General features: G+C 34.5%; 1 protein-coding gene across 1 annotated transcript; it reads left to right on the forward strand.

Moving 5' to 3' along the window:
• The first annotated feature begins 6,198 nt into the window (after positions 1-6,198).
• On the forward strand, positions 6,199-7,140 carry LOC110328107 (olfactory receptor 143-like). Its single transcript, XM_021207468.1, has one exon. It carries the CDS (start codon positions 6,202-6,204, stop codon positions 7,138-7,140), a length of 939 nt encoding a protein of 312 aa, XP_021063127.1. The 5' UTR covers positions 6,199-6,201.
• The last annotated feature ends 4,124 nt before the right edge of the window (positions 7,141-11,264 follow it).

Below are 11,264 nucleotides of genomic sequence, written 5' to 3' on the forward strand. Positions count from 1 at the left end.
GCTGTGAGCATCCACTTCAGTGTTTGCCAGGCACTGGCATAGCCTCACAAGAGGCCGCAATATCAGGGTCCCTTCAGCAGAATCTTGCTGGCATGAACATTAGTATCTAGGTTTGGTGGCTGATGATGGGATGGATTCCCTTAGTTTGAGTATTTTTTGTCTACTCCTCTTGGATATACTTACTTGCTTTTCTTTTTTTCTTTTCTAGAACTTTCAAGTGTGCTGTTAAGACGCTAGTATGAGTTCTCTCCATTTTTTAAAAAATGTATGTACTTAGTGCTATGAACTCTGGGTGGGACATTTTCAAGTTTTGTGAGGTTAAATCAGAAGCTAGAGTATTAGACTTTCACTGGCCATCAAAGGTGCTAAGATCTACTGGCATTTAAATTAATAACTTCATGGCAAAGAAGAAAAATGAAATGGTTAAAAGGAGTGAACACAGTAAATATAGATTGATCAATGGAGAGTTATAAAGGTTCCTAAAATAGGTAGCATTCCCAGAGCAATATCACATTTCCCGCCTAGTGAGCTTTTATGGTTCTTAAGATGGAAATTCGATGTGAATTGTGATAAGCCTTATTGAGATTATCCATTTATGAGCATATTGCAGACAAAACCAGTTAGAAGTCACCAATTTATTTATGTGCTCCCTCAGCTCAGCTGCAGAAGTAATCTTATGTGCCTGTGCCTGCTAGCTTTCTCAGTGGCTACACAAATGAAGCTAATATATTCTCTTCCCCCAGTAATTTGCCCGTAACAATAGCTCATTAAGAGAATTTAAGGCCTTTTGAGCAACTCTACAATCAATGGAGGATGGGGTTGATAGATAGACCCAGTCTTTTTTTTTTTTTTTTTTGTATATGTTCATTGGAAGCAGGCACTACTTTATTAAAGAGGTCATTACTTTATTGACTGTGTCATACCTCAAAGACATATAGATCTTCTTTTCCAGTGTTACATCTCTTTCTTTGTTTTTTGCCTCCTTTACAGTGAGGTCCCTGGGCCCCAGAGGAGGTAGTATTATGGTTTTATGGAGGGGAGAAGTTTCGGGGAGGGGGTGAGCATGAAACTCTCACTTATTCTCAGCATTTTGAACAGACATACATTTATTAATTCACAGAATTCATTGTGAAGAGGAGATTAAGAAATTAAAGCTGGGAAATAATTTATTTATGACTATACTAATACATGTTTTAAGGTTATTTGTCTTCATAGAAATGTATCTAAAGAATAATACCAAGTTCACCTCTAGGCTACCACACATTCTTTGCAAGGCAGGAAAGGGAAGGCAGAGACTAGGAAGAATGGGATCCAGTTTGATTAGGAGCAAGGTTAATGTATGCTGAAGGGGCTGTAGGAAAGAAGGGCTTCTCTGTGGCCATCCTTAATGAAGCAGCTCTTTAAAATGATCCTTGCTTGTTTATACTGGTTTATTAGGTGGTGGATATAAATGCATAAACTTTATTTGGGGGTGAACCAAAGGATTAAATACCATATATGTGAAGAAGTACCCAAGAAGCAAAGCTCATTAGCTAAAGGCTAAGGGCTATCTCCATTAATATGGAGAACTCCAGGTGTTACCCTGTATGACTCAGTGCCCATGGTCCTCAGTGTGATGTTGTGGTTACATTTTCCAGAGCAGGTAGGGAACACAGACAGGTAGGGAACAGCTGTACTCCTACTGTTCTCAGCTCTCTCTTCTCTGGGATTTCCAGGGTCTGAGCTAACTAAACCTTGGTAGTTCTTATATCTGCCTGGTAACATGGTCTCACATGCTCTACACCTGATACAAAGGATGTCTGAGGTTTAAAAAAGTTGTGCCCTGACACAGCATTATGAAACAAAGAACCTCCAAAGATGCTGTTGAGCTGGTTTTGTGTTAGCCATCTACTACTGAACATGGGGACTACCATTAAAAGTGGTTAGTTTCCTCATTAAGGCTCCCTTCGAAATTTTTTTTCTTTTGAAATGAATATCAATTGAAAATAGCTTCTCTTAGGGATGGGTGATATGTCCACTTCCCTTTTCAGCTCTAAGGCCTTATTTTATCAGTCACAGATATGAATGATATACTACATTATGAATGATACACTGTACTACACTCTCTGGGAGTTCACACATGCATGATTTGTGTTGTGTTTAGGTAGTCCTGTTTCCTTTCAGTCCTCCATCCTATGTACTCTTATACTCTTTCAGTTTTCTTTCCTACAGAGTTCTCTGAGTCTCAAGGGGTGGATTTGAAGGAGACATCCTTTTTAGGGATGAATATACCTCGGTCTTTCATTCAGGGCATTTTCTGGCTGTGGGTCTCTACATATTTATTATCATGTATTTTTGGAGGAAGATTCTTTGAAGACAGTTGATCAAGGAACAGATTTATAAATATTGCAGAATGCCATTAAAAGTCATTTTATTGATAAGTTCTTTTAGCAGAACAGGAGGATTTGTATTTACCCAAGGTTGATGAACTATCTGGTCTCAGAGTTTTGGCTACTCATCCAGTGTTTGTTATATGTTCCATATCACAGAGTTTGATAGCAATCAGGCATTGTTGGTAACTCCCACAAGCTTTGTCCCATTATTACATATGCTTATTTTGCTGGCAGTCATCATTTTAGATTGAAGGATTTATAGCTAGAGTAGTGTTTACAGTTCTCATTTGGTAGCACTTAACTTTTTCTTTATATTAACATGAGTGTTTATCTATATGGGTAAATACTATTGGTAGGCATCAGGTCCACTTCTTTTTCTCTTTTTAAATTTTAAATTTTATTTATTTTATTTTTTACTTAATCTCTTTTACAGTCCAGATTTTATCCCCCTACCTGTCCACCCTCTGACTGTTCCACATCCTGTACCTCTTCCCTATATCTCCACGAGGATGTTCCCACCCCTTGACCCCCATGCCACCAGACATCCCCTTTCTTTCTTCAATGAGTTGTTTAGGTTTCTCTCTCTCTCTCTCTCTCTCTCTCTCTCTCTCTCTCTCTCTCTCTCTGTCTCCCTCCCTCCCTCCCTCTTTCCCTCNCTCTCTCTCTCTCTCTCTTTCTCTCTCTTTCTCTGTCTCCCTCCCTCCCTCCCTCTTTCCCTCCCACTCCCTCAGTGTGTGTGTGTGTGTGTGTGTGTGTGTGTGTGTGTGTGTGTGTGCATCACATGGCCTTACTGCTGCATTATAGAAAGTAACCCATTACCTTCTCAATAATCTGTGTTGTTTCAGGGTTCCCATGTGACCCTTTGGCCAATAACTTAATTGGCTGCAAGTCATTCCTGGTACTAGAAGCATTATTTAATGATGAGAGTTGTTTAGTTGGGGTTCTGTCTTCCCTGTTCTTTGGTGATTTCATTTAGATTACCTTCATATAAGTATATATTTTAGGAAGTTTCTACTGTATTAGATTTAGAATTGCTGCCTGAAATGGCTGTTTTAGTTGTGCTACTTCACATAACCCCCCTTGCTTCTTTTTATCTGCCATCCCCTGTTTGAACCTCCTCTTCCCATCCCTATCACATACATCCATAACTGTTCTATTTTCCCTTCCTAGGGAGATCCATATCTCCCTCATTAAGGTATCTCTAAACTCTGTGGTGATATAGATTATACTTATCAATTACTTAACAGCTAACATCTACATACAGTAAATACATACCATACATGCCCTTCTTTCCCTTCTTGCCAGACATACTTTGAACCTTGTTTGGTGAGAGATAGATAGAGATGATCCACCCATAGCTGAGAATACAGCATCACATATAGTCTAATCAATGGTTTTTAAAGAGTACAAAGTTGTATACTCATATTTTCAAATTTCAAACTTACAACAAAACTGTATTTATCAGAACAATGTGCTATTGAGTAACTGTAGACAAATTAATGAAATAGAACTTAAGAGTCCAAAAGTAATTCCTGAACTCATGGTTTGTTAATTTCAACAAAGATGCCAAGATTATACAAATAAGGAAAGAATTACCCAACTTCAGTTGACACATAACTTAGGATGACTGTGTATCTATATATAATAGTTCTACCTTTTACATAAATAATCAAAACACTCAAATTGACTAAGTTAAATGTAAGAATATTTCATGGCAGTTTCTTTCAAATGCAACATTCAACTCTGGAGGGAGGAGAGATGGACATGGGCATGCAAAGAAATCATACGAATCTAGGAAATATAAAATGTACAAATTCTTAAGGTCTTCCTGAATATCACGGAAGCAGGAAACAACTGCGATAGGCTGACTAGCTGACTTGCTTGCACTATATTCCACACTTCTAAAGGTGGCTGCTAGTTTTGCAGTCAACTCTGGGAAGTCTGTATGTGAATAGTGACCTAGTCTGTGTCAGGCTTTTTGATTATGCAGCTGTCTTTTAGCCATCTTCTCAACTATACTCCTGGAAGGAAGTCCAATAAACATATGGTTATTGGTCATGAATTTGAGAGGGAATGAGACTATGCATATAATAGTTGTAAGCAAATGAAAAGTAAAATGATGTAATGATATTTAAATTATATATATATATATATATATATATATATATATATATATATATACAATAAAAAGAAACTTCTTTCTTAGCCTAATCAATATCTTCCTGTCTTGTCAATTTATCCAACATGACAATGCAAGCTGTTTTAACCCCTCATTTTTAAAGGCACTTTATTTTAAAGTACTTTCTATGGTACATATAGAATATTCAATAATGCTTTAAGTATTTTTGTTGGATATAATTCTCTGTGTGTGTGGTGATCAGAAGAATAATATTGGTATAAAGTGGAAAGGGAGTAAGGATGTTGTTTATTTTGCTATACAGAATAGCATCACAATTACTTGTCCAATCTAAATATAATAATTCCAAGGATAAGAATTTTTTAATGATGAAAAAATTCAACAATATCTTTCCATACGTTCTAGCACATTGAGTAAATAATTTCATTTAATTAATATTAAATGAGCTATGAAGTCCATTTACATTTTATTCTGTTATTGTTATTATTTATTGAGGTACAGAATATAGATGTATGTGCATCTACTCCTTTCTACATGTAATTATCCTACCACCTGGACCTGGCCTAATCCTTCTCTTATGAGTTTCAGTTTATAAACATAAAATGCACAATTATAAATAAATAAAAGTTAATAAGCTTCATAACATTTTATAGTTTCAATGTGAGGAATTTGAAAAATCTGGCTTTCAACTTACTGTTTAAAAAATATTGAATATTAATCTATATTATAGTATGTATTAATATAGTTCTTGGTGCTTATTGGAAATTACTAGTAAAAGCTTGTAGTATGTCCCTCAACTTTCTTCTTGAACAGTTTTGCAAAACTCTGTGATGAAGATTTCAAAGCAAACTACCCAGTACTCTGTCAGTCAGGATTCCTGATGGGTAATTATAAATTGAACACAAATTTGAATCTCAAATGAGCCCACACAGTTTATGGTGCATGATGTAAATGAAGGCTCAGTAATTTATTCACTCAAGGGACTCATGAAACCTGTGAGGAAATATTAAAGAGAGATTAATTTTCCAGGATTCTAAACAAATTTCACAGAACCCTGGATCATAAAATAGCTACATACTTTAACCAGAAAACATCTTCCAGTCTCATATAAAGATGTTATTTTCTTTCTGCAGGTGAGAAAAAAGGATTTTTCTAATGAAAATATTATACAGAAGTACGCATTCCACAGTGTAACCTTGGTAGGGTGTTAGATACAGATCTTCACATGGCTACTACCATCCTCATCATCAAAGGTTTTGAATTCTTCTGGATATGGAGGGTCCATTTGTTGCGGTAACTATAAAATCTCTGTGGAACAAAGCTGATCACTGATTCTTCTTTTGTTGATAATTTTACTTCAGACCCAAAGGTATAAATTCTAGGATTTTTATTTAATTTCCTTTTCAAAAATCTCTGATCTGTAGTGATGACTAAGGAGGAGGGAGAAAAGTATGTTCAAGAGACACAAAGAATTTCTTGTTTTCAGAATTCTCTCTGAAAAGAAACAAATCCTAATTGGGGAAGGGAGGGACTTGGGATTTCTCAGGATTCAACCAGTGTTGCAGTGGTTGAATGCCATGCAGCATTTTCACAATATACTATGCTTACAAATCCACCAAAAATCTTTGAATGTTAAAAGTTATTTTCCTTATAATGTCACTTGCTTTCCCTCTCCCGACAGATGACACCATAATGCAAATGACGATGGAGAATGACTCTTCTGTGACTGAGTTTGTTTTTATGGGATTAACAGACCAACCTGAGTTACAGCTGCCTTTGTTTTTTGTGTTCTTGCTGAATTATACAGCTACTGTGATGGGAAATTTGAGCTTAATGGTTCTTATTTGTCTGAATTCACACCTTCACACCCCAATGTACTTTTTCTTGTTCAATTTGTCCTTGGTTGATTTCTGTTATTCATTTGTCTGTACCCCTAAAATGCTGATGGGTTTTGTTTCTGAAAAAAGCATCATATCTTATACAGGATGCATGTCTCAGCTATTCTTTTTCTGCTTTTTTGTTAATTCTGAGTGTTATGTGCTGACAGCAATGGCCTATGATCGTTATGTGGCCATCTGTAAGCCCTTGATTTATGCCATCCTTATGTCTCCTCGGATGTGTTCCCTGCTAATGATTGGGTCCTACTTAATGGGATTTGCAAGTGCCATGGCTCATACTGGCTGCATGATTAGGCTCAGCTTTTGTGATTCGAACATCATCAACCATTACATGTGTGAAATATTCCCCCTTCTCCAGCTCTCCTGCAGCAGTACCTATGCCAATGAACTTGTGAGCTCTCTTATTGCCTGTATAGTTGTCATTGTATCTGGTCTTGTTATCTTAATGTCATATGCTTCCATCCTGTTAAATGTTATTCAGATGTCATCAGTTACAGGTTGGTCCAAAGCCATGGGTACTTGTGGTTCCCACATCATAACTGTTAGTCTATTCTATGGTTCTGGGCTGCTTACTTATGTCAAACCAGCATCTGTTGAGTCTGTAGATCAGGGGAAATTTTTCTCAGTGTTTTATACTCTTATGGTTCCCATGCTGAATCCTCTTATTTACAGTCTCAGGAACAAGGATGTCAAACTTGCAGCAAAGAGAACCATGAAGAGAATCACAATCTGAGGTAAATGTGTGTTTGCGGTAGTCTCCCACTGTATGGTAGGGTGTTCTCATTACCCATTACCTTTCTTCTATTCTTCCTGTCTTCTTTTTTCCCCTTTTCATCTCTTTTATCATTCAGTTCATGATTTCTACTGTATTACACACATACATATTTGCTGCACCAAACTTGAACTGATACCACTAACACCATAAGCATCCATACCATGACCACTACCACTTTCACGATGATGACGATGATAATGGTGATGATGATGGTGGTGATCATCATCATCATCATCATCATTATCATCGTCATCATCATATGGCAGGCAGCTTTGTGACACTATTCTTGGATTTGAGACTCTTCCACACCCTAAAATTATCCATGCTGATCTTCATTACCTATTCCAGATAAAGACTTTGGTCTAATATATTTTACACATAAAGATAATACTATCCTATATATTCCTTTTATATCATTTTAATAAAAATAAATCCATGAGAATGCTTTAAATTCTACGAATAAAACCTAGAAAGCTGAGTCTTCTCCATTTTATCACCAATCATTAAGTTTAGCTATATATTGTTTCTAAGAAGAGGTAACCAAATAAATGGTTTTTTTTTTTGTTTTTTTTTTTAAGGAGAATACTTATTTATGCAAAAACAATGGAGAGAAATAAAGTGGTAAAGAGACAAAGAACTTTTGGAAAGTTGTTTCAGTATCGATTCAAATGATGGAGTATTAAAATGATTGTCCAACTAAGTTGCTTATATTAGAGATGTTATCCATAAAACTTTAATAGGAATTTTGAGGAACTAAGTAGTAATAAAAGCAAATGCCCATGCAAAAACATGACTTTGAAGTACAGTTAGTGGAGAAAGCTACAAAGTGAGATTTTAAACTGTTTCTTCATATTCAGGATCAATCATTCAAGGAAAATGAAGCTGAGTATTTTGATCAAGCTTTTTTTGTGAAGCATGTCAATATTTCTCTAATAAAATGTATACCTTAAGAAGCTTTTTAAATATCATTACTTTACTGAGAAGCAAAATTATTTGTTCACAATAAAACTTAAATTATGCTCTACAAAATTTTCATATGTGTATCTACTATAGAAGTTATACTATCAGGTTTTACCTCAACTTTGTGTGAATACAGGTGTATACACTTCCATGAAGATGTAGTCAGAGAAAGATTATTCAAAATGTTATTGTTATATCTACTTCAATCTCATGGTGTTTTCAAAGTTTTGAAGTAATAGATTAGTAATATAGGCTTAGAAAGAAAGGCAAACTTACAACATGAATTTAACCTTATTAATTTATTGGTGTGAGATATTGAAGCAATATTAATTATATTTTTACATTAAAATATATCATTATTTTTCAAAACAAATTATCAATGCTGCAATGCACTTCTTTTGTTTTCATTTGTTATAGTACCTGAGAAGCAAGTTATTAAAATTATTGGTTTACATTTTGAATAATTAACAAACAGAGATAATAAGGTATAAGAAGTTTCATTTTCAGAATTCTTTGGAACTTGCAAATTTACAATATGAATCACAGAAATAGAATGCACTCTGTGGTCTGAGTGTGACACAATCATATGAGACAGGTGGAGAAAATATAAACAAATACACTTGACAAAGTTGTCTCAAGTCAGAGAGACTAATTTTGCAGGAGTTATTTTTGCATCTACCTGGTAAAAATTATTGACTTAACATTTTAATCAGTCTTCATTTGATCACAGTTATGGATAAGCTATCAAAATTTGGTAATAGTTATAGATAAATTATTTCAATTATAATTTCAAAAGCACTACAAGTAAATTAGATGCAAGATAAATTTTAAAGGTAAATTCATTTGACAGTATTTAGAGGTACTCCATATATATTTATAAAAAATATGGACAGAGTATACATATATTTTTACCCAATTTCTTCACCACTATATCTCCTTTTACATAATTGGAATGAAAATTTTGTTTCATAACTCCATATTAACAAATGTTAAGTATATATTAAATCCATCTTTGGATAAAAGCTTAATTACATTGATTTTAATTTCTTGATGACATTAACATAAAGGACAACATCTTCAAATTTGCAGTCAAGATATGTATGGCATTGGAAATCTTGTGAATCTTCTGATTCTCAACAACTAACCATTGCTTGTAGCTTTTCATCTATGGGTAGAGCCATGTGAAAATTTCCTCAAATGCCCTCATTATCCAGGCCTTGTTAGGCAACCATATTGTTGAGGTATCATGGGTATAGCTTTTCTGTCATGTCTTAAAGATACCATCTACCCACAGGTATTCTTATCTTCTGGTTCTAACAACTATTCTAATCCCTCTGCCATCATTGTCCCATAGACTTATGGATAGAGGCTGCAGTGTAGATATATCAGTTCGAGTTGGTATGAATTTCTATATATTTTAGATAGTTGTGGATCTCTGTAAGAGTCACCATCTTCTGCCAAAGAAACTTCTTTGATAAAGGACGACAGCTAAAGAACAAATACTTGCATTAGAGTTAGAAATTAGGTTGGTTTAAGAAAATGGCAATAATAATATCTAGTTGACTGTGTTTATAATACTCTTTATTAGAAATTAGGTTGGTTTAAGAAAATGACAATAGAAATATCTAGTTGACTGTGTTTATAATACTGTTTAAATGACTAGATCTTTAAATGGGCTTTCAGAACAATCAAATAAATCTTGCCACTATCAATGGCCACTATTGCACCATTGAGAATATCTTTAGAGGATCAATATTGATTTATTAATAGGATTCATCTTTGGTAGAACTACTTAAATTTTTTGTATACTTCACACAGCACATTCTGATACAATGAGTGGTAACTCCTCTGGCTCACACTAAAAGCAAGATTAAGCGGGAAATTTACAGGCTTATGTGCCTTTACTAAATAACCAGAAGACACAAATATAAATGACTTAGTAATGCTGTTTAAATACTGTTTAAATGACTAGATCTTTAAATGGGCTTTCAGAACAATCAAATAAATCTTGCCACTATCAATGGCCACTATTGCACCATTGAGAATATCTTTAGAGGATCAATATTGATTTATTAATAGGATTCATCTTTGGTAGAACTACTTAAATTTTTTGTATACTTCACACAGCACATTCTGATACAATGAGTGGTAACTCCTCTGGCTCACACTAAAAGCAAGATTAAGCGGGAAATTTACAGGCTTATGTGCCTTTACTAAATAACCAGAAGACACAAATATAAATGACTTAGTAATGCAGCTCAAGAATTTGCAGAAAGTAGATCAAAACAAACACAAATCCAGTAGGTTGGAGATGATAATAATAAAATCCAGAGCAGAAATTAGTGATATAGAAAAAACTGAAATGATAGAAAAATCAAAAAAAATCTTAGATATGACTCTTGGAAAAGATAAAAAACATTCACACATAATTCTTTCCCTAAGTAATAAAAAAGAAAGGGAAACAGAAATAAGAGATTCAAATAAACATAACCACAAGTAACTAGGGAAACATTAAAATAGACATCAGAAAGATTCAGAAAATCATAAGGGAATAATGTTAAAAATCTATATTGCATTAATGTAGAAACCTTAAATAAAATGGATGAATCTTCAAATGACTAAGATTAAGCCAGGAAGAGATTACCACCTTAAGTAGAAGAGAATCAGCACAAAGAAGGACACTAATTCACTAATATAAAACCTTTCAAAAGAAAAATGTACAAGTACAGATGAGTGTGCAGCAGAACTCTTTCAGATTCTCAAATATCACAACCAATACTTCTTATATTTCATTGTAAATTCATACAATATATTTTCATAACTTTCCCCACATCTGTTTCCTTCCAGATCCTTTAGATCTCCTCCCCACCCAACTCTACTCTTCTTTCCCTCAGTTTAGAAAACAAAATGAACAAAGAACAACAACAAGAACAACAACAGTGTAATCACACAATGAAACAAACAAAAATTCATAGAAAATACACAGAAATACAAAGACCAAAACCTACAAACCCGCCAAGTTGAAAATCATCAAATCAAGTAGGAAGCCAGTAAATTAAGATACACACACACACCACACACACACATGCACACACACACACACACACACACACACACACACA

This window comes from Mus pahari, chromosome 10 (assembly GCF_900095145.1).
Source record: "Mus pahari chromosome 10, PAHARI_EIJ_v1.1, whole genome shotgun sequence".
NCBI classification, from domain to species: domain Eukaryota; kingdom Metazoa; phylum Chordata; class Mammalia; order Rodentia; family Muridae; genus Mus; species Mus pahari.